Below are 26,726 nucleotides of genomic sequence, written 5' to 3'. Positions count from 1 at the left end.
CCATCTTATGAGCAGACAAGCAATAGCTGGCTTGTTAACCACGATCGCATGCAAGTGTTTTAAACAGCCGCCGGTCTGTACGGCGCCGGGATGGGTACTGCAACTGTCAGCGTTGCAGCCGAGTTCTGGACCGTTCGGAGGACGATTGCGTCTACAATCCTCATCACTGCGCTGTAGCGTAGTTTTAGGCGGTGGTACGGGCTTTTGTAAATCGAAGGGCCCTGGGCTAAGTAAAACCTCTCTCTGGCATCGTTGTGCGCACCCATGGACTTTTGGGGCTTTCTTTTCGAGAAAAGACGATAGAGAACAAATACAAGCCAACAGTTACGACATCTGCGACATCTACAAATGATGATGCATACCAAAGTCCAGTCCTAGTCAAAGGATTAGCAGCCGCCAGAACAGACAAATATGAACAAACATACCACTTGTTTTCTAGAAATGATGCCGATACCTACCTGCAGCCTGCAAAGCAGCGAATAGTCGACGTCGTCTTCGAACGTCTCTGCGCGCGGCGTCTGGGCACAAGACCATCCCCACATGTCCTTGTTGTCGTTGCTGTTGCGCTGATGTTGGAAAGAAGCAGCAGTCGCTATCCAGCCCTATCCTGACGATGAAGCCTCCTATGGTCAACAGCGTGTGATAAACCGCCACCTTTTCTACCTTTCGGTACCCGCCCCGGCAGTAGGGCCAGAAGATAAACATGCAGATGACGACCGACAGGCACGAGACCGTGAGGATCAAGATCTGCGGTCACGGCTTCGTCGTCTCGTCTCGGACTAGGCGCGCATGCTGTTGCGCATGGGAAGCACCTTGGTGCACCTTGGCGGCATCGAACATAGTCAAGACGGTAGACATCACGGCTACGACGATCAAGCTGCAGCTGAAACTGACTCCGCGCAGCCTAAACTTGGCCATCCGGACTTCTACTTTTATCTTCTGCCTGCAGCAGAAATAGGAATATTAGCTTTCGATGCAACGATCAAAAAGTAAAGAAGGCATCAATCACGCCGTAAAAAGTCTTTGGCCTGCATCTTGGCTGTCCTAGACTCCAAATCCTAGATTTTTTGTGCCGACATCTGTTCATACCTATCGAGCTACCGCCGTCACTTTGGTAGGGCTGCTCATGGTGTCGGCTTCTGGCGGGTTGCTTATTGGGGGGGGGGGGGGGGGTTATTGTATGAGAAGTGCCTGGACCAATTTCGAAAGCACCCTGGACTCCCGAGACTTTATACCGCTTGGGGGCCGAACAATGGACAGGATTCAGTGGAAACAGCCTTTATGCTAGGACATTCACTTCCAAGGTTTCGGTTATGCCCGCTTCCCTTGCCCCTTTTTCCTTTTCTTAATATCTCTGCGCGAACAAAAACGCTTGAGTACTGCCTACCTCTTCCTCTTTACCTTCTTGAGTATTTCGTTACTGTCGCTCACGCTTTTTTTCAATCATTATTAATATTAGTCAGAAATCTGTCACATTCACCAAGGTTACGCAGACCGCAAATCAGAATGAACGTGATCGATAAGGCTGTTGGAGGGATCGTGATGGAGTTAATCAGGGCGGCGCCACCGGATGCCATACACAGGGACCAGACACGGCAACATAATCTCGGGGAGGCCGGCAATTGACACATGGGAACATATCCGGCCTCTCTCTGAAATTGCTTGAGCCCAATCAGACGCAAGAGCTATCAGTAAGCTGCAGGCGAGGACGCCGTACAGGTGGTGTGGTTGCATGGGGCGTCATCGTTGTAACTTGAATTTAGACTTTTCTTTACCCTTCTCGACTAAAACAAGCTGCGGGAATCAAATTGAACCAAGCTACATAGCTGCTAGATCATTTTGATTCATTCCATTTCAGCATTAAATGGCAATGCAACACACTCTGCCATAGCAGGGAAAGTCTCGCGTGCACTGACTGTGTTGATAGGAATCGTATGATCGCTGCGATCGGTAAAAACAATGTAACAAATTGAACGTAATCTAGTCTCTGCTTCTAGCTATCTACATGCTCGTTAGAATCGGTTGAAGATTCTTTTACGTGTCATGAGATCACGTGGTTAAACACGTGATCTACCTACACGCATGTCTGCCCATGAACCAACACAGGCTATCTTCTATATTGACTGCAGACATACCCTCCCATGAAGCCGTAGATAACTGCTAATAAAATAACAAAGGGAAAATGACCGCATTTGGGAGATCGTGTGATCTCCTAACGCTGCAAACGAATGCGCTGAGATAGCCGTTCCGGGCTCCTTCTGAGTAATCCTATTGTTCTCCTGTAATAATGGAAAAACCCCTTATTGTGCGTAGGCGGTCAATCTGTTGTCAATAACCACCACAATAGGAATGTTCAATAGGAGCTTTGTATTGTAGTGGTTACCGATCCCGTTCTGATCCGTCTATATAATGCCTTCTTTTTCTGGGTTCATGAACTTTTCTTCTGTTCTTCCGACCCATGCCTCACCACGTTTCCGTAAGTGCGCCGTCTGCTCCCAACGATCACTGGATGGGTATATCGTTGTTAACATGGTCTAGAAGATGTCCGATCTCATGTTCCCCGGCCTGGCGGATCGCGCCGCCAAAAACTCCCAACTTCGAGGCGCTGGCGCCTCAAAATCTTCGCCTGCGGCTGGTCCGCGTTCTACCGGCCGAGTCCGGACCCCTCTGCCCGATAAGGGCAAACCACGCTCTGCCTCCGGGCCCGCTTCGCGGGTTGGCAAGACCAAGGGCAAGAGTACGTGATCTTTCGTCCCATTTCTTGTCTGATCTTTTGGAGCTGACAATGGCGTGTAGAACGTGCCTCTGTTGCTGCCGCCCCTCGCCCCCGCCCCGCCGCCGGCGTAGTCCGGCCAAGATCTTGTTTGGGCTGCCTGCGCTCTGCCCTCGCGGGCAAGCAAGGTTCCGGCGACCTCGCGGTCTGCCGTGAGACGAGCCCGCCCTCTGGGCGGTGCTACAAGTGCGCCTCCGGGCACTCCTGCGAGGAGATCCCCGCCCCCGCCCGTCCCCCTGCCGTCCGTTTTCTGGCGGCCGTCGCCAAAGGCGACAAAGCTGTACGTTGTGGTGTTTGCTGCTCCTTTTCCTTTTGTTCAGTGCTAACGTGTGCTCCAGGCGATCACCAAGTGGCGCCCCGTTGTTAAGGGGGTGTTGGAGATCTGGGAGGAGGAGAAGGAGGGTGGTGGTGTTGCCGTGGCGGCCATGTCGGCCGAGGAGAAGAAGGAGGAGGCCAAACGGGCCGCTTTGCAGCTCGTAGAAGTTTTGTTTTAGTGTGTTGGCCGCTCCCTGCGTGTCCCCTTCGGGGGTTGAAAGATCGTTGTTTTTGTCTTCCGGGTCCCCCTTAGGGAGTGAATGTCAATCTGTGCGTTGTGCCTTGTTCGTGCCTTGGATCTTCTCGTGACTCTCCCTGGCAATCTTTTGTTTATCACGTTGAACCCAACCTTCTACACGTACCCGGAGCTTGTTCGTGGAAATCAGCTCTTCCAAAGCGTTGTTTGGGTGCTCCTTCGTCATTGCATCCGCGGGATTGTCAGATCCGCTAATCTATCTGATCTCCTGAATCTCACGGTTCTCGTACAACTGCCTGATCGCCAAGATATCGATCATCAACCTCTTCTCCAAAGTGGTACCTAGCCGTACCAAGCACTCGTACAGTGACTTCGAATCCGTACAGATTACCAGCTCTGGGCTCGGCAGGTTGATCTGCTGACAGATCGTTCCGAGCGTTCGTGCGAGTACATAGCCTAAATCCAGTCCACCTGTCATCCCGTATATCTCGCTAGCCAAACTGCTGCGAGTAATACGGCTGCATTTGACGGAGGACCAGTGTACGATATTGCCTTGAACTTCAAAGCCGGCGTTATCCTCGGCATTGGTCTCGGTGCCGAGTACGATCAAGTAGCCGATCTGGGAACTCATGTCTACCAAATTGGCCAATGACCCGTCAACGAACACGTACAATTTGGCTTTCTCCATGTCCAACGGTATGTATGTCAAACCCCGTAGTTTGTTGTCGATCTGCCATTGTATGCGTTTGTTGAGCGTCTCGATCTCTGTATCCGTGGGCTCCTTGGCTTGTGCAGCCACGGATAGATCGAAGGCTGCCTCTGGCTGGCAGATCGTTGCGATGTATGCACCTCTGGCACGTTGAGCTACGTATTGTTGTTTGCGATCAGCTGCCCCGATCTTTACCTGCTCCAAACGATCTGCTTGTCCCTTCTGTCGTATTACAACAGTGCCGTTCTTCAGCGTTATCTTGCAGCCGTTGAAGTCCTCTGTATTACCCTCCTGCAGGACCCTCTGGGGTTTTGCAAGGAGGCCTGCTCGTTGGAGCTCTGCTTCCTCTGCTGCAATGAAGTCTGGATCGCCCAAATTCAGTGTGTCATCCGTTTGGAGTCCAACGAGCCCAAACGGGCTGCTTTTTGTCATCAGCAAGCAGGTGTCGTATATCGAAGTCTTGCAGTTCAACCGTTCTTTGTGATGGCGTTGGTACGTGTCAAACCAGTGCAACCCTGACTCGGCTAGGCCGTACAGTGGCTTGTGAACCTTCAAGTACGTGCCCCGTGGGTATCTGTGTTGCAGTTCCCTTGGTATCCGTACCAAAACGTCCCTCATCAGTTGGCTCTTCGACTGGGTGTACGCCTGACTTATATCCCGGATCATGAGTTTGTACCCGTAGCGCTCCATCAGGCTTGGTGTGATCGAAAGGATCAGACGTTGGCTGCATCTCATGATCGTTGGCGCCTGCGTCAGGAGGGTCTTCTTTTCCTGATCACTGTGACCCTGAACCACTAGCCTCGACTTCTCGTACGGCCGTTCCGGCGTTCCCTTGACCTCTCGCACCATCCTAGCACCGAATATCCGGCCACGTGCGTTGTCTCCTGACACCGGCTGCAGGACCCCCGCACCTAACAGTGCCTCGATCTCAGCGGCGTCTGACTGTTCGAACGGAGCCCCTGGTGCCGTGATCTTGCCTTCTGCCCTGTATTTGACAGCCAGTTCGTAGGCGCGGTTCTCCTTGTCCGAGATTAGCGTGTCGAACTGCACCTTAGGCTTCCTGCTTCGTCCACTGCGTCGGTGCTCCTCGGGCTCAGTTGCCACTTCGATCGTCCGATCGTTTGGCGTAGTATCCGCCTCAGGGGCGATTACCCCTGAGTCAGGGGGCGGCTTTTGCGTTGGATCAGCTGCCACTGTTGTTGACAGCTCCTTGGGCGCTTTTGGTACCGCTTTTGGCCTCCCCCTAGGCCGTGGCTGGTTTTCTTCGGGGTAAATAAAATCGTCCTTCCCTTGTGCCTCCCCTTCCTGATCCTAATACCTGTGGTATGGCTTCACGTGGGTGCTTCTGAAGTCCGAATCCCCGTTGGGGAGGGCAACCCTAACGTTGTTTTCCGTCACTGAAACGACCTTGTATGGGCCACTCCAGTTACCTTTTTCTCGGTATACCAGCACTTCTGCACCTAGTTCCAGCGTACGTGGACGTCGGTCCGACAACTCTGGGCCGTTTCTTGCGGCTAACGCGTCGTTCAGCTTTCTTTTGGCGGTGAGCTTCCGTAACTCCGTCATGGCCTTATTAACTGCCGCCGCGCGTTTTGTCTGGCTGGGTGTCGGAGGTGAATCCATCGTGATTTTAGGCATTGCCCCAAACACCAGCAGTGTTGGTACCAAACCGTTCGGCCCTGCGGTGTCGTTGACCGCTTTTACCGCTGCCTGCAGGGCAGCTCCTTGCGAGCACTCCGTACCGCACTCGGCACGGATAATCTCGTAAGCTCGCCTCAACGGTGCATGAAACCTCTCGATCTTACCCACTGCCCAATAAGCCTCCACCGGTATCTGGTTGCATGAAATACCTAACAACCGTGCTTCCGCGTGGAATTCGGTTGCACGGAAGTTGGGTCCCGGGTCGAAAGTTAACACGTCCGGTGGTCCTAGATATGTATCGTTCGGAAAAAATTCTTAGATTCATTTGCCCTCACTTGCTCTACTTCAAGAGTAGGAGGAGATACAGCCTCAGCAGTTTGTTTGGAACAAGGCCATCCGAGTGGGAACGTTTTGCGTCTCGCGCGGAATCTTGGCGTCCCTCCCGACCTTGTTGATCAGCTTCAGCTAATTCTCCATGATCTGACCGCTGTCGCTTCAAAAGGTGAACAATCACAAGTATCTTGTGGCTCATGAACCGCTGACATTAACATGTTTGTAGAAAAGTCAGTGAAGGACGGGGAATTTGAGATCTTGCTCAAAATCATCAAGTTGACTGGTGACAAGATTTGGTCCCTTTTAGAGCAGCTTCGTGATCCAGAAATCCACGCTACTATCCGATGAAAAATCTCTGCTCTAAGGACGGACGAAGCGTACCTGGATGACGGCGAGAAAGCAGATTTTCAGCAGTGGATTGCTATTTTTCCTTCTATAATATCACTAAGTTTTGATGCAATGCCTGTTCAGCTTATTCCGCATATAATATGGGCGACCCAAGCGCGATGGAAATATTCAGAGCGGATAGAATCATTGTTTTGTTCCGAAGAGGAAGAGATGCCCCTGTGGATCAAACACATACACAAGCTCGCGCGATACCATTCAGCAACGAAAGCTATGGTTAAGCTCGCCACCAGACAGCCTGATATTTTCACATCCATTTACGTTGAGGCTGTGGAAGCTCCAGGACAGGAGCGCTTTTCTTTGGCGAACGACATTACGGCCCTCAAGACAACGCTTAAAAGGCTGACTAAGACAGACCCTGGATCACTCGTCGAAAAACTTGGCCAGACTTGGCTCACGGATGATCCGGAGGCTCGATTTCACAGAGCGTGCCGTCTTAATCTTACAGTCCATGCAGAATGCAGCTTCTCACCTTCTACGATTATCACCCAGACCTTACACCACGCCTCTTGTTTATGGGCACAAGCAAGAAGGTTTGCTTCCTCTGTCACAATTTCTTATCCCGGCACCCACTGGCGATCGGGGTGTCAGCCAGTCATCAAAAGCTTTATCCGACTTGGATGCCAGCTCCATGCTCGTCTTCGGTGCGAAAGAAGTATAAAACCCTGCTTTGGGACCTTAATCGTTATCTGGAAGAAACGGTTCTCCGTGACCTGGAGACTAGACCTGGCGTTCGGAGACCGGTTCACATGGATTCGACTGCAGGACCCTCCTTGACGACTACTGGCACGTTTTCATTATTGTCATCAGCCATGGAGCTGCCTATTCGATTTGAATTTGTGGAAGATCAGGGGCCCTCCTCAGATGCCGGAATAATTACAGAATAGCTCAAAGGTGCAAAGAGTAATCAAAGGTTAGGTAAGGCGGTGCTGGAGCTGTTACGGATGTTCTGATGATTTTGGCGCTGGTTTGTGGGTTATTAAAGATCTTTCAGGTCTCCAAATGGTTTTGTTTAAACAAAACTGCCTCACATCACTTTGTCTCCGATGGTGGGAGGGTATTCACATGGTCACCAATAATGCGATGGACGTACCTTTCGGGATGTCGCAAAGAAAATACAATTGAGATGTGAACGATATCTTCTAAGGTATACTTTATGTTTGCTCCTGCTTAGCTTCATAATTTATGCCCTCTGATTATTTCTTGGGCCAAAAAAACCTGCAAGGTTCGTCACGTCGCCTCAGGTGGTTGAAGAATTGTCAGTAACAACGGCAGCGATGGGGAGCGGAATGTTTGAACTGAGGAAGTCTTTCGCGATACCTACTCCATCCCTTTAGTAGTAGTAGTAGTAGTAGTATTATTTAACGCCGGGCTCGGCCCGGCTCATTAGCCGGCCGTTAGCAACCTCCCGAGGGGTATCTCGGCGCGCTTTTTATTTTCTCTATTTACACAGCGGAAAACAAGGGCATAGAAGCGAATCGAGCCTGACCGGGTTCGTGCCCGGTCCTGCTTACAGGTTTGTTCACTGACGCGACCCCGTGCCTTCAGGCGCACGGAGGGTTCGTCTGACGGCAGTTGACGGCTCTTCATCGAGAGGGGCCTGTGTCCAAACAGCGGAGTTGTCGGTCGTTTGTAGCCATGGAGACGAAGTTCCCAACAAGTGTGGGCTCGACGGCACAGGCGGGTGGTTGTTGTCGATAGCCAGCCGGGTTATCCTTGCCACGGTAAGCGGGGAGGAGGTGGAGGGAGCAGGATTCGAACCTACGTTACTCAAGTAACAGCCATGGCGCTTAACCACTGCGCCATTCCCCCCAAACTCCATCCCTTTGTACAGCTGGCGCTTCAATCAGCCGGTGAACAGTTTGTCTCTTATTTGCATTTTCCATTGATAATCACTCCTTTCAACAACTTACCCGCAGATGTGTTGGCAGTTGACTACAGACGCAGCACAATCTATCGTCGTGTAGGATAAGTGACCGCTTGCATGTGGTGTGACACCGCGTCATTTTGACATGGTGTGGTGGAAATAAACAAGAAAGTGACAACACATATATGTAAAGAATTTGTCAATTTAGAAAGTGCGGTAGTAAATTGTGGTACTGTATTGGAAATGTTGGTAAAGAATAAGAAGACGGCCTTGCTTAGTCTACATCCTTTTTTCTAACATTTGGCCCTTGATCAATTGAGCCCTTCATCAGTTTTCATCAAAGTCGACATTAGTACTTAGCACTTCTCAGTATCGAAATATATACTTTTATATTCCCCAGACCGCAACACCAGCCTCATGGATACTTGGAATCTACATTCGCTACGCTTGGCCGTGGCCGGCTTGTCGCAGAATAGCAGTGACGCCGCTGGGATGCCGCTTCCCTCGGGGGACCCAGCATTGCAATGTTCGGAAGATCTCCCGGCTCTTTTTAAAACGCCACAACAGCAGCTTAAAGAGTGTCAAGGTTGAATTTGTCCCTCTTCAAAGCGGCCCTTGCTCCGACATCAATGTTTCTTCGCAAAATGCGCTCCTACACGGGTCCAATACCTATAGCACCCTGTCGACTGCCGATCAAGACATCATATATGACGCTCTGAAACAAAGATGTCACTCCAGCCAGCTAAGGAGGCACAGATTCGTTATTCTTGGTGATAATTACCAAGGCATCAGACTTCCTGCAGGGATCATGCTCCAGGACTTCTTGCCTTCCCGGCCGCGAAGCAATAGCGCTCCGAAGCGACGGACAGTGGCTATCGACTGTGAGATGGTGGGTATAGAGACTCCAACAGCAACTGAACAACAGTATTAGAACCAGGCGGGATCTGCGTTTGAAGGGAAAGTTCATTTTAAAGGCAGTCCTTCATCGCTGCATTAACCAATCCATCAGAAAAACAGCCGAAGCCCAAATGGGGGATCAAGGAAACTTGCGCTAGGCAGGATCGTAGCAACCAATTTAGTGCGTTAAACCTATTCTCCTAAAACAGCACCCAAAACACCTGCCGAAATCGGAAAACATAGCAATGCTGATAGCAACCGTATCACAACAGAAACACCCGCTACCATCGCCTAATTACCGCCAAGCAAAGATTCACCCCGCACTTGGCTATTTTCCTCTGCAAATCAAATTATGCATCCACTACTGGCTGTGCCTGTGGAGAGCTTTCCGCAGTCCAGATGCTCGTTCGTGATTTATATAAGCGATAACCGCCGAGCTTCTATTTGTAGGATGTACCAGAGGACAGCAGCAGGCCTCCCGCATGGCATTGTGGCAAGTTTTTAGCACCAACTGTAGACTCCCAGCATGCCTGACAAGCAGGCATACTGGTGAGTGGAGCACTTTGCGCATTCGTAACCCCACTTTGGCAGCGCAAATTATAAACGGATCAACACAGCATTGCAAGAAGCAGGCCAGCTGGTTGGGCTGCGTTTGTGCGACATAACCAACCAATCGGATGAGTTCCTTTATGCAGGGCTGCGTAGTGACACTCAAATTGTGGGTGGCAAATCTATACAGTACCATCTTCGTAAAGCTATCAGGACACCACTAAGGGGTGTCTGGCGTCTTGTTTAGTTAGCAGCGTCGAGCAGAGGAGCCTTGTTCAGGTTGCCAAAGAGGTGGGCAGGACGGAAAACCCCGATAAAATTATTGGCAAAGTAAACCCTGCGATTGGGCAACAAACCACGCAAAGAAAGATAGAGGCCTTTCTGCCAAGACAGCACGCATGTGATTGCCTACTTTTCGATGCAAGTCCTACGTCAACCAGTTGTAAATGCATCCCCTTGGACCAATGTAACACCGCAGGTTGTCGGGCTGCATCTCGTTGCTGACGCCCAAGGCCCTCAGCACGGAGACTGGGAGCTCTTGGCTATGTTTAAACACACACGTATACATGACCATCTGCTAGGCCCTCACTCGGGCTCTCCAAAGGTGCTACTTAAGGTGGTTGAAGCGGTCCAATAACTAATCCGACTTTTTTTCCAGCTCTTTGGTAATTGGCATGAACAGGGAAGGGTGAGGTATAGACGTAAAATGGGATCTCAATAGGCACATTCAAAAAAAAAAAAAAAAAAAAAGCACAAACCAAATACCATCTGTATCTCCAATTTAAAGCTCGGACTATCTCACAATCCAACCAAGCTTCCCATTTGCGGCAGAGGAAAATAAGAATAGCGTTTCCAACCTGAGATAATCTACAACATTCCCACCGCATTTCGAAAGATGACACGGCTCTCCTCAAGCTTTGATATGCGGTCTAACAAAAATTTGCGCTGGTGATGTATTGCAGAACTCTCGAGGGCAACGGACTTGACTTCGGTGTCGTTCATAGTTGCCACGACTAAGGGGGAGAAAACGTGTTCAAGATCGCGAAGCATGTGGCGCTCGATCACCTGATTAGTGACGTTGGCAACAAAAACCTTCAGCTGGACCTTTTTACGTCGCAAAAATCAGTAGCAGTTTTTTATGATTCGCATGTCTTTTGAAGCCATTACGAATAGACATGGAGGAAAATAATACCTTGTAAATCGCGTGCAGACAGTCCAGGGCCTCCTCGCAGCTAAACTTCTCCATATCGACACTAGACTCGCTGGTGGCTTTGAATAACGTCCCAATGACTAATTCTAAATCGAATTTGTCATAATGTGCGCCTCGGCTGCAGTTCATGCTGGAGCGATGTTCAAGTAGAGCAGGATTGATAGCATTAAGCCACGTTCGTAGCTTATCTTCACCGGTCCTGTGGAGGTTGTCCGTATAGTAGTGGTTGTAGTTGATAGGAAAGCCTTTCAAGTCCTCGATCAACATCCTCAACTCCTCTCGGGCTTTCACTTTGCGCTCTTCAAGACGCTGCCTGACCTTGAAAGACCTAATTCAGGCGCATTAGCGCATTAATATTCAGCAATCGAGCAAGAACTTTGCGGCACCATGCTCACCATATTCGAGAAGCAACATCCTTAGCTCCCCTCTTCTTGAGGAGAACATTATAAAACTGCTCGCAAATGTAGCTAACGAGGTCGATGTGGGACTCGGCGAACTTGGCCCATGGTTGAGATTGCTCCCAAAAAAGCTCAGCGATCACATTTGGATTGAAGCTCCCGAACAACTTAGTTCCTCGCGAGCGTTGTATTAGTCGTTTCACCCATTCCGTTACCTTGGTTTTCGAAAGCCTTTTTGGTCCTGGCGTAGCAATCTTGGCTTGTGTAGATATCTCGCCTTCTACGCTGCTGTCCGAAACCAGGTCGGCGTGCACGACTGCAGGAATTTGATACTTGTGTCCTCTCGTCCAGATATCTTCTGAAAATTGGCTGTTGCAGTACTAAATGGCTGCACGGAGTCGAGCGATTGTGCTCTTGTTCTTCAGGCTGAACGCATTTTCCCCGCCTGATCTAAAAAATTCGTGCTCATAGTGCCCGTTTAAAGCTGCTTTGCAGATTTCATGGCAGTCCATGCTTAGATGCGTCAAATATGTGCGGCAATTTAAAGCAGTGGATCGTGAATCCCCGAGAGGCTCTAGTTCACTTTTAGATGATTCTAGAGCCACTTCGACAACACCATCCTCCACCATTCATGGGTCAGACCCACCTTTGTTAGCGATTCACACCCAAACACACCAATAAGCTTAACAGCTGAAGAATTTTCGCCCTCCGGGCGCCGGTCGTCATGGCCTCACCAGAGGTCTCAAACCGCCGCGCGCGCCCGCAGAGCACGCCGCAGGCTTTGCCGCAGGGCCAGGCCGAGTCGGGACACGTATCTCTCGACACGCGCACCGCTAACGCGCCTCAGCCGGCTGGCCGCGGAAGGTACTCCAGCCTCCCGGCCCTGGCCATCAAAACACTGCAGCAGGAGTTGGAAAACGTGGAAACAGTCGGCAGCTGGCTCGAAGAGGTCTTTGCAGCCAAGCTCGAAAGTTTACAGGCCCCGGAGGACGCCGCGCTTAGGAGAATTGTTCTTGAACTTGACGACGTGATCAGCGGCTGGTTCCTCAGTCGCACCCTCCCTGAAAAAGAGCGTTCGCGCTCCCCGTCGCGTTCGCCGACCAGTTCCAGCGAAAGGCGCAGCATTTTAATTACGAGGACGGGCACGGCGTCGTCGGCCTCTAAAGGCAGAGGCACGCCCACTAACAAATCGGTCACATGGGCCGAGCGAGCCGCCACGCCACCAGCGGCGGCCCCAACGCAAATTTTAACCCCGGCCACGCGCTCGTACCCGATACGTACGACGCCCGGCAATGCACCTGACAGCTCCGCAACTCCCTCCCAATCGGGCCGGGACCGCTCCCAAGCCCCGAAACGTTTGACAGAACAGCCGTCCAACCGCATCCTGATCCGCGTAAATGACAAATTGCGGATGGTGACGAGGGAGCCATACGCGGTAACGACCAAACTGGCCGAATTGGTCTCGGTGCCACACAGTGAAATCCCAAACGCCAAACGTACCCCCACGGGCTGGCGTGTTACGGTGGCCTTTGAGGAAATACGGCAAAAACTCCTCAACCCCAGCGCGGTTAAGGCCATTATGGACGCATTGGACGCGCGGGAAGTCACTGTCCCGACAACCTGGCACATATACGCCGTTTCTGGAGTGCCCCGAACGCTCAATTGCCTGGACGGAAGAAAGGACGTACATGAGGTAATCCAGGAGGAGATTACCGTGGCAGCAGGCCAGTAGCCAGTTAACTGGCATATTTCCAAACATGGTTACGACCCACATACGGCTGAGGGCACGTGGATAGTGTCCTTCCTTCAACCCGTAAAGCCCTTTTAGCTTTTTGGAGTGTCGAAACGTGCGCGGAAGGTTGAAAAATCACGCAAAATTACACACCACCACGACGGTTGCCAGGGATATTGCGAAATACGTCGCTGCGTACGGCAAGCGCGTTGCGGCATATAACGTTGGGCTCCACATCTCCGACCCCCCTAAAGTCCGGCCCCCTTGAAAAATGTAACGACGAAATACCCCTTTTATAAACCGATTTAAATGTAAACCTATCAACGCACAATAATACAATCATTGTCAGGCTCTCCCGGTTCGCTAACCTCTTCTCCATCGTTCAAAGCTTCTAAACAGTCCCTATTATTTTCCTGTGCTTCATAAACGTTTTTTTTGCTGACCAAAAGCTCGTTGGGATCCGGAATCACCCTTTTCCTTTTGACCGGCCGTACCGCCTCCAATTTTGCTTTTAACAAACTGATTTTTTGCTGAGCTTCAGCCAATAAGATATCCTTGGTTTCGAAGCTTTTTTGGACTTTTGCAAACAAAAGCCGTGAAGTGGCGTTACTTTTTTCGGACCGGGAAATTTCCTGTAGTTGAAGTCGAATATCTCGGGTCGTTTTAGGGGTTTTCCAAATAAGTAAAGACTGGTCGTTAATTTTTTGGGTTGGATTTTCCGGTGTTTTATCCCTTTGGAAGCCGTTATTTTTACCTTTTTCGACGTTGGCGTTGCTATTTTCTAATAAAAAAGGGTTTAAAAGTGGTTTTGCCAAGTTCACCGGCCATAACCCCGTCGTACGCCAACCAGATTGAATGGTTTTTGCTATAAATGCTTTTGATCTGGCTTTTCGATAGCAAAGTAGAAAGTTTCGTTTCCCAACAACCGTTGAACAGCAAAACTGGTTTACAAATCCCAGGTGACGTCGATAAGCTTCCTTTAACGGCCCAAAAACCGATAAATCCAACGGTTGAAGAACGTGTGACGAATGAGGGGGTAAATATAGGAGTTGAATATTGTTTTGCAAGCAAAGAAGCATAAATTCGTCCGTTATATGTGATCCATGGCCATCCAGAACTAATAACCGCTTTTCAGGGGTTAAAGGTTGGGTATACGGAATAAACACCTTTTTTAACCATTCGATACCTGTTTCATTATTTGTCCACCCGTTTTCGGTTGCATGAAATTGCCAGGTATCGAAAGGACTTAAATCAGCTGGAAACCATTGTTGCTGTACGTTTTTCCCCTTAAATATAACGAGGGGAGGTATAACAGCCCCCGTAGCTGATACACATTCGATTATGCTCGTCCAACCCCGCGTTCCAGGCTCTTTTCGCTGTAATGGCCGGATTTTATTACGCCCTAACACCAGGCCATTAGATCCTTTGCCTTCCATTATACCTGTTTCGTCCATATTCCAACGGTTGGCCGGTTTTATAGTATCGACAACGGGATTTTTCAAATAGGACCACCAAGATTTAATTACCTCGGTTGTAGCCCCATTAACCCGGGCATTTTCTATTCGCCGGGGTCTTTGGGTTTTCAAAATTGGATATCGGGCTATAAAACGGCTAACCCAATGTTTCCCAAGGCTTTTTCTTTCTCCGGCGGCCTGAAGAATTCGTTCCGCAAAATAGCGTAGTTCTTGATGCGTTGGCGGAAGGCCTAACGCGGCCTGCGCAAGTACCCAATCTGCCAAATAGGTTTCCTGCTCCTGTGAAAGCCTTTGACAAAATCTTTTCGCTTGTTGAATTGACTGGGCCCCCTTTAAACGATCGTGAAGGGTACTCCGAGGAATACCCCATTTTTGCGAGGTTTTGTGAACTGATTTGCCATTTCTTATGTCAGAAATGGCAGCAAGAAGCTGATTTTCAGTGTACTGTTTCATTGGAAGGTTTGGAGCAAGAATCTTCAAAAATCAAGTTCTAAAGTGAAAAATTCGTCTAGATATTTATAAAATAAAACAAAGGGTTGACGTGGCTGAGTAGATATTTTTAGGGGCCGGACTTTAGGGGGGTCGGAGATGTGGAGCTCAACGTTATGGTGAAGCAAAACATGCGACAAAGGAAAAGCCGTGCAAGGCAGCCCCCAAATGCGTCAATTGCCACGGCCATTTCCCATCCGGACATGAGAACTGCCCTGCCCGACCTTTGGTGGTAAATGGGAAGTTTGAACGACCTTCACAGCGTAAACTAAAGGGGATTCGCAGAATCGGACGTGCCAACCGTGCCGCGATTATCAACGACCGGGCTGAGGCGGCCCGCCGAGAACCAGCACCTGCAATCCCGGTCCTAAGCACCTCATCGCAGCATTCGCAAACCTCGAGCTCCCGATCGAGCATTTCAAATAAAAGAGCGCGGCCATGCGAGGCGGCAGGGGCGGACATCCGCAACTTCCTGCAGGCTGAACAGGAACGCGTGCATGACGAAATCGTTTGGGCAGCCGAAATGGAGGACGCAGCGGCTGCCGAACCTTGCCCCGCTGATGTGACAAACTTGGAAGCAACCCATCGATTGATATGACGAAATATTCGCTCGGCAACATGCAGCGGGAACGCCTCGACGTAGTTTGGGCCAACGTAGGCAAAAGGATGGGTGTGCATCTGAGCCTATTGGAGTTATGCCACCAGAGGGAAGTGGACCTGGTTAACGTCCAAGAGCCATGGTGCGGGCTAAATACGACTACACAAACGCACCCGGGCTATGATGCCTTTGCGCCAGTGGACGAATGGCACGCCAACACTTACGAAGCCATGACTGGGCTCCGGCCCCGGGTGCTCACCTACGTAAAAAAGGGGGCCGCCCTAAGGGCCGTACAACGACGCTTGCCGCAGGGCCAAAATACGCGGGACGTACTCTGGCTCGAAATTAACGGAATATTGTTTATTAACGTATATAGGGCTGCAGGTACTAACGCCGCGCTGGAAATGGTATGCAATACCGTGCCAAATGGACCCACGGTGCTAGGCGGCGATTTTAACGTAGCGGCTGCTGCATACCAGCTGGGCCGCGCAAACGCACGCGGAGGGGACCAACTGACGGCATGGGCGCAAGCCCAGGGGATGAGTTTCACAGGAAATATCGGCGTGCCCACCCACCGCGACGGGGGTTTACTGGATATGGTCTTTTCCAACCTCCCCAGCACAATAACTGTGGTTGACAGCAGTCTTTACACAGGCTCCGACCACGAATCCCTTTATACCACGCTGCGGACGCGCGGCGCCCCGCGCCCGGAGGCGGTCAACGTCTCGGTTAGGGACGACCGGCTACCAAAGTTCGCGGAGCTACTTGCTTTTGGCATGCAAGATATGCCGGACCCGGGATCCGCGGCCGATGGTTACGCATTGGACGCGTGGGTAGCTGAATTTACAACTTTATGGGAGCAAGTAACGTGGGTCGTGGGCACGCCGGCGGGAAAAAGGGGCAGATCGGCTCCTTGGTGGACCGAAAACTGCCAACGGCTCTGGACCGAATTTCAGCGGGTTAAACGGAGCGCTGTAAATAGGACAGACGCCTCTGCCGAGGAGAAAGCTTACACGAAAGGGGTGCGGGCCGCGAAGCGGGAGTACTGGAGGCACCGGATCGACCAACTGCGCGACGATAAGGATTTGTGGAACATGGTGGGCTGGCTGGGAGCCGGACCACGCCTCCGGTCCCCGCCGCTGGTTATTAACGGCGAGCAAGTGAGCGAGCCTTTAGCAAAAGCGGAAGCACTGCAACGGGAGGTGCTTGGCCGATTTTCGGCGGAGGATGACCTGCAGGGAGACCCTTTGGAGGCCTGGTCGCCGGACGAGGCTAAAATCCCTTGGGACACCCAGATTAGTGCGGAAGAGGCGGAGCGCTCCTGCATTGGGGTCACGAGCACGTCCCCGGGCATCGACGGAATTACCGTCCGGCTACTAAAAGCCGGATGGGCTTCGTTGGCCGAGCCGGTGCGCAGGCTCTACCAACGTTGCCTGGAACTCGGGCATTTCCCAGCGCCTTGGAAGAAGGCCGAAGTCGCGATGCTACCGAAAACGGGGAAAAAAGACCGGAGCAACGTTCGATCTTGGCGGCCTATAGCCCTCCTCTCCTGTATCGGAAAAGGCCTCGAGAGGCTCGTTGCACGCCGGATAGCGTGGGCCATACACGGCAACGGGCTCCTTAGCTGCACCCACGGCGGTGCCCTACCCAAGCGATCGGCGACGGATCTGGTTTGTGCCCTCGCCCACGATATCGAGCAGGCTTTAGCTCGCGGGGAGGAAGTTACCCTTGTCGCATGCGACGTCCAAGGCGCCTTCGACGCCCTCCTCCATGGGCGATTAATACGGAAAATGCGGAGCCTCGGGTTCAGTAAAATGCTCCTCAGGTTCGTGATTAACTTCTTAAACGGCCGCCAGGCCCGAGTCCGGCTGGAGGGTACGACCACGGGCTTTAGGCGGCTTGGGTGCGGCACCCCGCAAGGGTCTCCCCTTTCCCCGATCCTATATATGCTGTATTTGGCGTACCTCGTTAAAAACGGTGCGGAGTGGCGATTGGCATACGCAGACGACGTGCTCACATGGAAATCGTCACGCTCGTTGGAGGAGAACGTACGTTGGCTGGAAAATAAACTCCGGGATATGCACGAAATTGCGGCGGAAGAGAAGATCCATTTCGCAGCGGAAAAGACAGAGGTGATTCACATCACTAAGAAGAGACACGGTCGCAACCCGGAAATCCGGATTAATGGTAGAACGGTTACCCCGGTCCAACTGCCGGGCGGCCGACGCGGACAAAGCGCCTCCGGGGCCGAGCGGTACCCGGGCATGCGTTGGCTGGGTTTTTGGTTCAGCCGGCGGCTAGACGGGCGCCGCCACGTGGCCGAGAGGGCTGCCAAAGCAATGGCGGTCGCTGCTCACCTCAAAGGCTTTGGGGCAGTAAGATACGGACCGCCTGCGGCTGCACTTCGCAAGGCAGCGGTGGCATGCGTGGGTTCCTCGGCCACCTACGCAGCCGAGGCATGGTACAACCCAGCGCACAAGCAAAGAGGACTCCTCAAAGCACTGAACAAACCGCTGGTCTTAGCGGCACGGGCAATCCTCCCGGCGTATAAAACCACCCCCTCGTCCACTGTTCTCAGGGACGCAGGACTACCCTCGGCCCGCGTCGCGCTGGCCTACACCCGCCTGAAATACGGCGCCCGACTAAGGCTCGCGGACAAGGGGCACCCCCTTGTCAGCCGCCTGCGTGAAACACCTCGTGCCCGCAACTCGGGCCATTCGGCCACGACCCTGCAAACGGCTGCACAACTTCTCCCGCGGATCCGGAGACTAGAGTTGCGCGCACCTCGCAATGCCCCGGATTCTCGCACTGACCCCACCGGAGGAGTCCCGAAAGAGGAAGCGGCCCGCCGCTTTATCGAATGGCTGGACATGGTATCACCTGACGATATCGTGGTATATACGGATGGTTCGGAAAAACACGAAAACAACTGCGTCCAAATAGGGTACGGATGGGCCGCTTTTAGGGCGGGCCTGGAATTTGCCGCAGGCTCCGCATTTATTACGCCGGAAAGCCACGTTTTCGACGCCGAGGCGATTGGCGCCCTAAAAGGGCTACAGGCGGCAGCCAAGGCCCAGCCAGGCGCCCGGATTTGGATTTGTGTGGACAGCACCTCGGTTATTTGGGGTCTTAGAGGCGACGCGCCGCGTTCGTCCCAATGGGCCTTTCTGGAGTTCCATGACCTTGTCGATCTACTCCGAAAACAAGGTACCGAGGTTCGGGTCCGTTGGTGCCCTGGGCACCAGGGAATCCCGGGAAACGACCGGGCTGACGAGCTGGCCAAGGCCGGCTCCGCCGGACCGCCGGACCCAGACCCGAGGGCTCAGCAAACCACGTATAGCGGTGCCGGCACGGTCCTCAGAGCCATTCTTTCGAATATAGAGAAGGACTGGTGGCGTAAAGAACTCTGTGAACGGTCCCCCGCATATAGGGAATGGAAATTCCAATACACACCGAGAAAGGAGCCCGAGGAACTGCGTTTGCCAAGACCCCTACTGGGCCATTACTTGGCCATGAGGACCGGCCACGGCGATCTCAAAGCCTACCATGACCGTTTCAACCACCAGGATGCAAACACCTCGTGTGCCTGGTGCTGGAAGCGGACCTCCCCTGAACACCCGGTGCACTGCCGCTTTTCGCGGGCGGTGTGGAGAAACTGGCCGTGGCCTGACAACGACCGGCCGGCCGGGCCGCCAAATCGCGCCCAACGCCGCAAATTCTTCCAGACAAGCTTCGGGCAACCGAAAAGCTTTGAGGCGTTTTCGATAGCCACCAACTACTTCAGCGCCCGCCCCAGAGCGGCCCGCCAGCGCCCCGCGCGCCACGAACGCACTTTACGCCTAGGGACACCGATCGTAAACGACTCGAACTCTGACGAGGAATAGACTTACTGCCTTTTCACCCACACTTCACGGCACAAGCCGTCAGACGAACCCTCCGTGCACCTTAGGCACGGGGTCGCGTCAGTGAACTAACCCCCTAAGCAGGACCGGGCCCGAACCCGGTCAGGCACGATCCGCCTCTGCCCTCCTTGTTTTCCCCCTGTGTAAATAAAGAAGATAGAACGCGCGCCGAGATACCCCTCGGGAGGTTGCTAACGGCCGGCTAACAAGCCGGGCCGAGCCCGGCGTTAACTAATACTACTACTACTACTACTACTAGAGCCACTTCGAGATCTCCCATCAGGCGGGGAAGCTCATTTTTCACATGGCCGTAGAGTAGGTGGCTAAGTCGTGTGCGCAGCGTGTCAATAAGTTAATACGCTAAAGGACTTCGAACCAGCCCTGTTGGGTACCAAGTTCTGTGTTTTTACCGATTACCAGGCCCTGATTTATTGGTCGACCAAGAAACTTTTGTCCGCTCGCCAAATACGATGGGCTGACTACCTGGCCAACTTCGACATCACCTTTAAATACCGTCCCGGCAAGGATAATGTGGCAGCCGATGCCCTTTCGCGCAAAACCATCGACAACCCTACGGTCAAGGCCCGAGCTGTGTTAGACCGCACCATTGCACTAATCCCTCCAGAAAAGATCGACTCCCGACCCGGCGAACCTCTTCCAACCATTAGCAACTTGGAACCCTCCGCACCGCAGGGAGCTGACCTGGTGGCCCTTATCCTGGAAGAAAACCTGAAACAGAACCTAGGTCACCACGACAATTTGTTAACGGTACCCGAGACTACCCAGGATGGCAAGATCTTCTTAAGAACGGCTCTCATCCGCGAAGCTCATGAGCCCAAGATCTTCGGCCATGGAGGCCAGAATAAAACCCTCAGCCGCCTGAAAAGAGATTACTGGTGGCCCGACAGAAATCGAGACGTTAAACGCTACATTAAGAATTGTCGCGAATGTCAACGCAACAAGGTACGACATGATAAGACGCCTGGGCTGTTGCACCCACTGGAGATCCCTAGACGGTGTTGGCAGCACGTAATGGTAGACGGCAAAAATATGCCCAAGGATAAAGAAGGCTATAATTACGTCTGGGTCTTCATCTGCCGATTGACCAAACTTTTGGCCACCCTACCGGGAAAAAAGACGGACACCGCGGAGACCTTGGCCATGCGGTATTATCAGACCGTGTACCGTTGGAAAGGCGTCCCCGATTTATGGCTTTCCGACAACGCCGGACCGTTTATATCCGAGTTCCTAAACACTCTAAACGAGTTGACAGGAACAAAGCATAAACATGGAAGCGCCCGCCACCCTCAAAGTCAGGGCAGCGTCGAAATTACCAACGCTGAATTGGATCAGAAAATGCGCTTTTATGTAGACAAATACCAAACGAATTGGCGACGGCATATCCCCGCTTTCGACTTCGGCCACAACTCGTCCGTCCACGCCTCTATTGGCATGGCACCGATCGAAGCAGAAACCGGAGCTCGCCCTAGAGACCCGCTCTCTTTACCTTTACCCGAAGAAGACCTGGAGACCGGTCAGCAACAAAAGGCGCTGGAAATGGTCCGCCAAGCCCGGCAAGCTCAGGAACTGGCCCGCAACAACGGACTCGGAGCGCAGATAGAGCAACAGAGGCAGGCTAATAAGAAGCGGCGACCGGTCGACTTTACGGTGGGAGATGCGGTTTACGTTAGCAAAAAGGGTTTTTCCACCGAAGCTCCTACGACCAAGTTGGACTCGCAAAATGCAGGACCATGGACGATTCTCGAGGAAAAGGGCCACAGCTTCATTCTCGACACCCCTGCCTGGTATAAAGGTAGTAAGCTGTTCCACGCCAGCCGACTGCGCAAGGCAGCAACGGATCCATTACCTCAGCAGTATCAAAAGCCGGAACCACCGGTCGAAATTAACGGAGAACCGGAGTGGGAGGTGGAGCAAGTGTTGGCCTCACGTCTATTCGGACGAAAGAAGACGTTGCAATATCAGGTATCGTGGGTCGGACTCGACCCTGATGAGACATGGTATGAGGCCCGCGACTTGAAAAATTCACCAGTACTGCTGGATACCTTTCACAGGGAGTACCCGGACGCAGCAGGACCTCCGGTAAATTTGCAACAGTGGATCAGGAGCGCAGCAGAGGATGTTTTTGCGGAAGACGGACCCGAGGATAATATTGCCGAATACGATGCGAAAAAGACACGAGAGCGGCGGAAAACCCCGAGGAGACACACGTAACAGACTCAAAACTCTGACCGCCTACGTCGATCAGGCCTTAAAGGGGGGTAATGTGAGGATCAGGCCCCCAAACCTACCCTCAGAATCACGACTCGGCTCTACCAGCCACGCTGAGCCAGGGATCGGACAAGGGTCCACTTACTCCGGATTTAAGCGCGTCTCTTGAGCGCGCCGTCAATCGTGATTTCTCTCTTCTCTTCAGTTTAGAATTTTCGTCGATAGCGCCTAATACACTGAGGTTCTCCAATGTATGCCCGGCCGTGACAAGGTACAAACAAAGCCGACACTTGAGCCACGGCTCAATTGTGGATCGCGCCGTTCAGGGATGAGCCCTGAGACTAGTATAACTCTGGGTACTGTCACGAAAGCAATGCCAAAAAGATGACCCTGCAACATAGGGGCGATTGTATTCGAAAATTGAAATCTAAGCATAAAAGAGACAGACAGGCACGCAGTGCCGATCGCGTACAAGCGCCTAAGCAAACAATAACAGGTTTAGCCTGGCTCCTTGTCACGTGAGGTTGAGCTAGTCACGGTTGGCAGTCGCCCAGGCGTGCCACTCCATAATACTTATCGCGTAAGACAAGTGCCGCTGCATATGCCCGTGCACACTATGCAATTTGCCGATTGAAACCCAAATCACTTTGCGCACCCAATGAATGCATTATACACATTCTTTTGCGAGTCAGTCCTTTTACAAGTGCCTCCCTGAACAAAAGACGTGACAGTGCGCCCGACGTTAAAGATTTCTATTCTGGGGGGATCACATCCCCCGCGGTTGTCATTCCGAGCTTGGGAACACTGCGGAGAAGGGTGATTAATTTTTTTTCCTTTGCTTCTCGCCGTTATAATCTTTACACAACTTACACAGTATGAGTTCAAACCTAAACCTTTGCAGGATTCGGAACTGTCTGGTGTACCCTGGTCGCAGCATAGCTCTCCGGTTCCAGGGTTAATGTTGATCTCAACTGAAAGGACGGCGGTTGGAGCCAAGAGGAGAGCGAAATAAAAGCTGCGCATTTTTCTCTGAATGCCTGTGCAGGTATGTGTTTCTTAATAGAAGGAAATGGACAGAGTTGGTTAGGAAAAGGAGTAATATCTCTGAAACAATAAAGGGAAGTTCCTCAAGAACTTTGAAAGCTGTGACTAAAGATGTTTTTTTTGTCAAGAACTTGCTATGGCTTTGATAACCAATGCAAAAAAAACTCGTAATTTGGTGCGGTTTAAATACGTTGGGTTTGAAGAGTATAGTGATATACTTATGTCAAACCCCATGTCTCTAACCATCTGAAAGTGGATATCTATCAACGGGGCTTCCAAAGGGTACATGACTATCAGCGCGAATGTTATAAAAAGAAGCTAACTAATAAATAATATTGAAAAACTGACTAAACACTCTCAACAGAACAAACGCTAAGCTGTGCGAGATTTCCTGAGTTGTCCCCTTGGCGTTTTGAATTTTTTAGCATGACACATAAATGTCATATATTGGCGAGGGAGCGCCAATGGTAATTAAAAAGTAGTACAACCAATCCAGAATGCGGTGCCGGGAATTGCAAGGAACCTCCCTATTACAAACGCGGATTCAACTTGATGTGATACTTGTTTCAGTCACTTTTCGTGGTCTACCCCTCGTCCCTCTCGGCGGCAAAAACATGCTATTCCTAAACAGTTAAGCTTAGAAATACGCTACTTTTCATTGTGTAAAACTATTTTTAATTTTTGAGGCTTACTTGCCAAGAAAACCAGCGTTATTCTTTTCAGACGTGAAAGCTAACTTATCAAAAATCAACCTTGAGAAACAGGGGAGCCCGGCCAACGGGGCCTGGGCAAATCTTAGCCTGGTAACGTAACTGATTTCGGTCAAGGTTCGGGTTTTTTTGCCACTTTGAGGTTGCATAGTAAGATTTAACAGGGAGAAGGTCACGTCCTAGACGTGTTCGTCTATCTTGTCTTCAGTTGAGATTTTTCTCTCTTCTCCTGAGTTTAAAATATTCATTGATAGTGCCCGATACACTGATCTTCTCTAATATATGCCTGACAGTGACAAACGTTAGGGTCTAGTAACGTTGGGCTCCACATCTCCGACCCCCCTAAAGTCCGGCCCCCTTGAAAAATGTAACGACGAAATACCCCTTTTATAAACCGATTTAAATGTAAAACTATCAACGCACAATAATACAATCATTGTCAGGCTCTCCCGGTTCGCTAACCTCTTCTCCATCGTTCAAAGCTTCTAAACAGTCCCTATTATTTTCCTGTGCTTCATAAACGTTTTTTTTGCTGACCAAAAGCTCGTTGGGATCCGGAATCACCCTTTTCCTTTTGACCGGCCGTACCGCCTCCAATTTTGCGTTTAACAAACTGATTTTTTGCTGAGCTTCAGCCAATAAGATATCCTTGGTTTCGAAGCTTTTTTGGACTTTTGCAAACAAAAGCCGTGAAGTGGCGTTACTTTTTTCGGACCGGGAAATTTCCTGTAGTTGAAGTCGAATATCTCGGGTCGTTTTAGGGGTTTTCCAAATAAGTAAAGACTGGTCGTTAATTTTTTGGGTTGGGCTTTCAGGTGTTTTATCCCTTTGGAAGCCGTTATTTTTACCTTTTTCGACGTTGGCGTTGCTATTTTCTAACAAAAAAGGGTTTAAAAGTGGTTTTGCCAAGTTCACCGGCCATAACCCCGTCGTACGCCAACCAGATTGAATGGTTTTTGCTATAAATGCTTTTGATCTGGCTTTTCGATAGCAAAGTAGAAAGTTTCGTTTCCCAACAACCGTTGAACAGCAAAACTGGTTTACAAATCCCAGGTGACGTCGATAAGCTTCCTTTAACGGCCCAAAAACCGATAAATCCAACGGTTGAAGAACGTGTGACGAATGAGGGGGTAAATATAGGAGTTGAATATTGTTTTGCAAGCAAAGAAGCATAAATTCGTCCGTTATATGTGATCCATGGCCATCCAGAACTAATAACCGCTTTTCAGGGGTTAAAGGTTGGGTATACGGAATAAACACCTTTTTTAACCATTCGATACCTGTTTCATTATTTGTCCACCCGTTTTCGGTTGCATGAAATTGCCAGGTATCGAAAGGACTTAAATCAGCTGGAAACCATTGTTGCTGTACGTTTTTCCCCTTAAATATAACGAGGGGAGGTATAACAGCCCCCGTAGCTGATACACATTCGATTATGCTCGTCCAACCCCGCGTTCCAGGCTCTTTTCGCTGTAATGGCCGGATTTTATTACGCCCTAACACCAGGCCATTAGATCCTTTGCCTTCCATTATACCTGTTTCGTCCATATTCCAACGGTTGGCCGGTTTTATAGTATCGACAACGGGATTTTTCAAATAGGACCACCAAGATTTAATTACCTCGGTTGTAGCCCCATTAACCCGGGCATTTTCTATTCGCCGGGGCCTTTGGGTTTTCAAAATTGGATATCGGGCTATAAAACGGCTAACCCAATGTTTCCCAAGGCTTTTTCTTTCTCCGGCGGCCTGAAGAATTCGTTCCGCAAAATAGCGTAGTTCTTGATGCGTTGGCGGAAGGTCTAACGCGGCCTGCGCAAGTACCCAATCTGCCAAATAGGTCTCCTGCTCCTGTGAAAGCCTTTAACAAGATCTTTTCGCTTGTTAAATTGACTGGGCCCCCTTTAAACGATCGTGAAGGGTACTCCGAGGAATACCCCATTTTTGCGAGGTTTTGTGAACTGATTTGCCATTTCTTATGTCAGAAATGGCAGCAAGAAGCTGATTTTCAGTGTACTGTTTCATTGGAAAGTTTGGAGCAAGAATCTTCAAAAATCAAGTTCTAAAGTGAAAAACTCGTCTAGATATTTATAAAATAAAACAAAGGGTTGACGTGGCTGAGTAGATATTTTTAACTAGGGGCCGGACTTTAGGGGGGTCGGAGATGTGGGGCCCAACGTTAGTGCGTACATGAAGCGGCAGAGAGAGAAATTCACACCATCGATCTGAGCGCACGAGATGAAGCATCTTTACAATAGATTTTTGTAAAATTGGACCGGCCATTTTGTCGTGCTGATTTTGTAACGATATATTCGAAGGTTCCGGGTTTTGGGTAGGGGCCGTATAGAATTCGTCATCGAAGGTAACGAATTTGGGCTGCTGGGTATAATTTCGGGATTAGCCCCGGAATTATTACAATCTGGAGCAAATGTTTCTTCCGCCTTCAATACAGACATTCAATCTTTAAAATGTGGGTACGGCCTGAGACTACTTGGGGCTACCTGATAAAATGTCGGAAGATCCAGATTTGGCCATCTAATAGCTGCAAACATCCACTTTTTGCTCTGGTCAGTTATCTGCCAAAGTCTCTCGAAGTAACTGCAGTTTTCCACTTACGTGCAGAAGCGAAGGTCATCTGCAACAGTGCGAACAAGCTAGCACGCTACTGAGCTGGACTGGGTAATTAGAGTTTTTAGGGTCGCTTGGCCATGTCAAATGCGTATACAGTAGAAAGCTGGCATTTATTGGCACTATATGGGGCAAATACGGAAAATTAATATGTGTTGACGAGAGGAAGATGGTTTTGCTCCTAACTGTATTAGCGTTGATCCTAAGTTGATTCCTAATCTTAATTTTGGGCTCGTGGCTCTTATCGATAATTGTTTCTCGTTCGTAGCTATATTCGTTATCAATCCCGGGGTTATTTTCGTTATTAACCCCGGAATCGTTTTTTGTCACGGGCAGAAGTGACACGTTTTGCAATTAGGACCCGACGAGGTATCTGCACGCGCAGGTACTGCAGGATCTTTTGGATCATTGACCTATCTGTCATATGCTCGGGCTGACTGTGACAGTTTTCGAGAACGGCATAATTTAGGTTTGGGGCAACGGGGTAATACGTGGGCGGGTATTAGCCCGACTCCAGGTCAGGGACGGCGTATCAACCCTCCTTTTCTAGGGTTAATAGCCCAACGGCTATTATTTAACCCTATAGGGGAGAGTTAGGTCGAGGGCCAACGGGTGGCGGCCGACCTTGG

General features: G+C 50.8%; 5 protein-coding genes and 1 pseudogene across 6 annotated transcripts; 2 read left to right on the top strand and 4 right to left on the bottom strand.

The window, feature by feature from the left end:
- Nucleotides 1-59: 59 nt before the first annotated feature.
- Nucleotides 60-918, bottom strand: MGG_14374 (uncharacterized protein; the record flags this gene model as incomplete). Its single annotated transcript, XM_003719264.1, has 4 exons — nucleotides 60-278; nucleotides 363-374; nucleotides 426-566; nucleotides 823-918. The coding sequence occupies 4 exons, from the start codon at nucleotides 916-918 to the stop codon at nucleotides 60-62; spliced, it is 468 nt and encodes a 155-aa protein (XP_003719312.1).
- Nucleotides 919-2,413: 1,495 nt separating this feature from the next.
- Nucleotides 2,414-3,366, top strand: MGG_14375 (uncharacterized protein). Its single transcript, XM_003719263.1, has 4 exons — nucleotides 2,414-2,476; nucleotides 2,539-2,737; nucleotides 2,797-3,053; nucleotides 3,112-3,366. The coding sequence occupies exons 1-4, from the start codon at nucleotides 2,459-2,461 to the stop codon at nucleotides 3,265-3,267; spliced, it is 630 nt and encodes a 209-aa protein (XP_003719311.1). The 5' UTR covers nucleotides 2,414-2,458; the 3' UTR covers nucleotides 3,268-3,366.
- A 2,512-nt stretch (nucleotides 3,367-5,878) lies between these two features.
- Nucleotides 5,879-6,366, top strand: MGG_14377 (uncharacterized protein). The gene is made up of 2 exons (XM_003719262.1): nucleotides 5,879-6,009; nucleotides 6,194-6,366. Exons 1-2 carry the CDS (start codon nucleotides 5,928-5,930, stop codon nucleotides 6,313-6,315), a joined length of 204 nt encoding a protein of 67 aa, XP_003719310.1. The 5' UTR covers nucleotides 5,879-5,927; the 3' UTR covers nucleotides 6,316-6,366.
- Nucleotides 6,367-8,112: 1,746 nt separating this feature from the next.
- MGG_20262 lies at nucleotides 8,113-8,184 on the bottom strand (annotated as a pseudogene). Its single transcript has one exon. The product of its transcript is annotated as a tRNA-OTHER (tRNA).
- A 2,368-nt stretch (nucleotides 8,185-10,552) lies between these two features.
- Nucleotides 10,553-11,922, bottom strand: MGG_15369 (uncharacterized protein; the record flags this gene model as incomplete). Its single annotated transcript, XM_003719261.1, has 4 exons — nucleotides 10,553-10,789; nucleotides 10,878-11,223; nucleotides 11,291-11,609; nucleotides 11,910-11,922. 4 exons carry the CDS (start codon nucleotides 11,920-11,922, stop codon nucleotides 10,553-10,555), a joined length of 915 nt encoding a protein of 304 aa, XP_003719309.1.
- A 10,438-nt stretch (nucleotides 11,923-22,360) lies between these two features.
- MGG_17587 (uncharacterized protein) lies at nucleotides 22,361-22,741 on the bottom strand (the record flags this gene model as incomplete). Its single annotated transcript, XM_003719260.1, has 2 exons — nucleotides 22,361-22,396; nucleotides 22,589-22,741. 2 exons carry the CDS (start codon nucleotides 22,739-22,741, stop codon nucleotides 22,361-22,363), a joined length of 189 nt encoding a protein of 62 aa, XP_003719308.1.
- Between the last annotated feature and the right edge of the window lie 3,985 nt (nucleotides 22,742-26,726).

The sequence above is a fragment of the Pyricularia oryzae genome, chromosome 6 (genome assembly GCF_000002495.2).
Source record: "Pyricularia oryzae 70-15 chromosome 6, whole genome shotgun sequence".
Classification (NCBI taxonomy): domain Eukaryota; kingdom Fungi; phylum Ascomycota; class Sordariomycetes; order Magnaporthales; family Pyriculariaceae; genus Pyricularia; species Pyricularia oryzae.
Note: the sequence above shows the minus strand (reverse complement) of the source record. Positions and strands in the feature narration are given on the sequence as shown.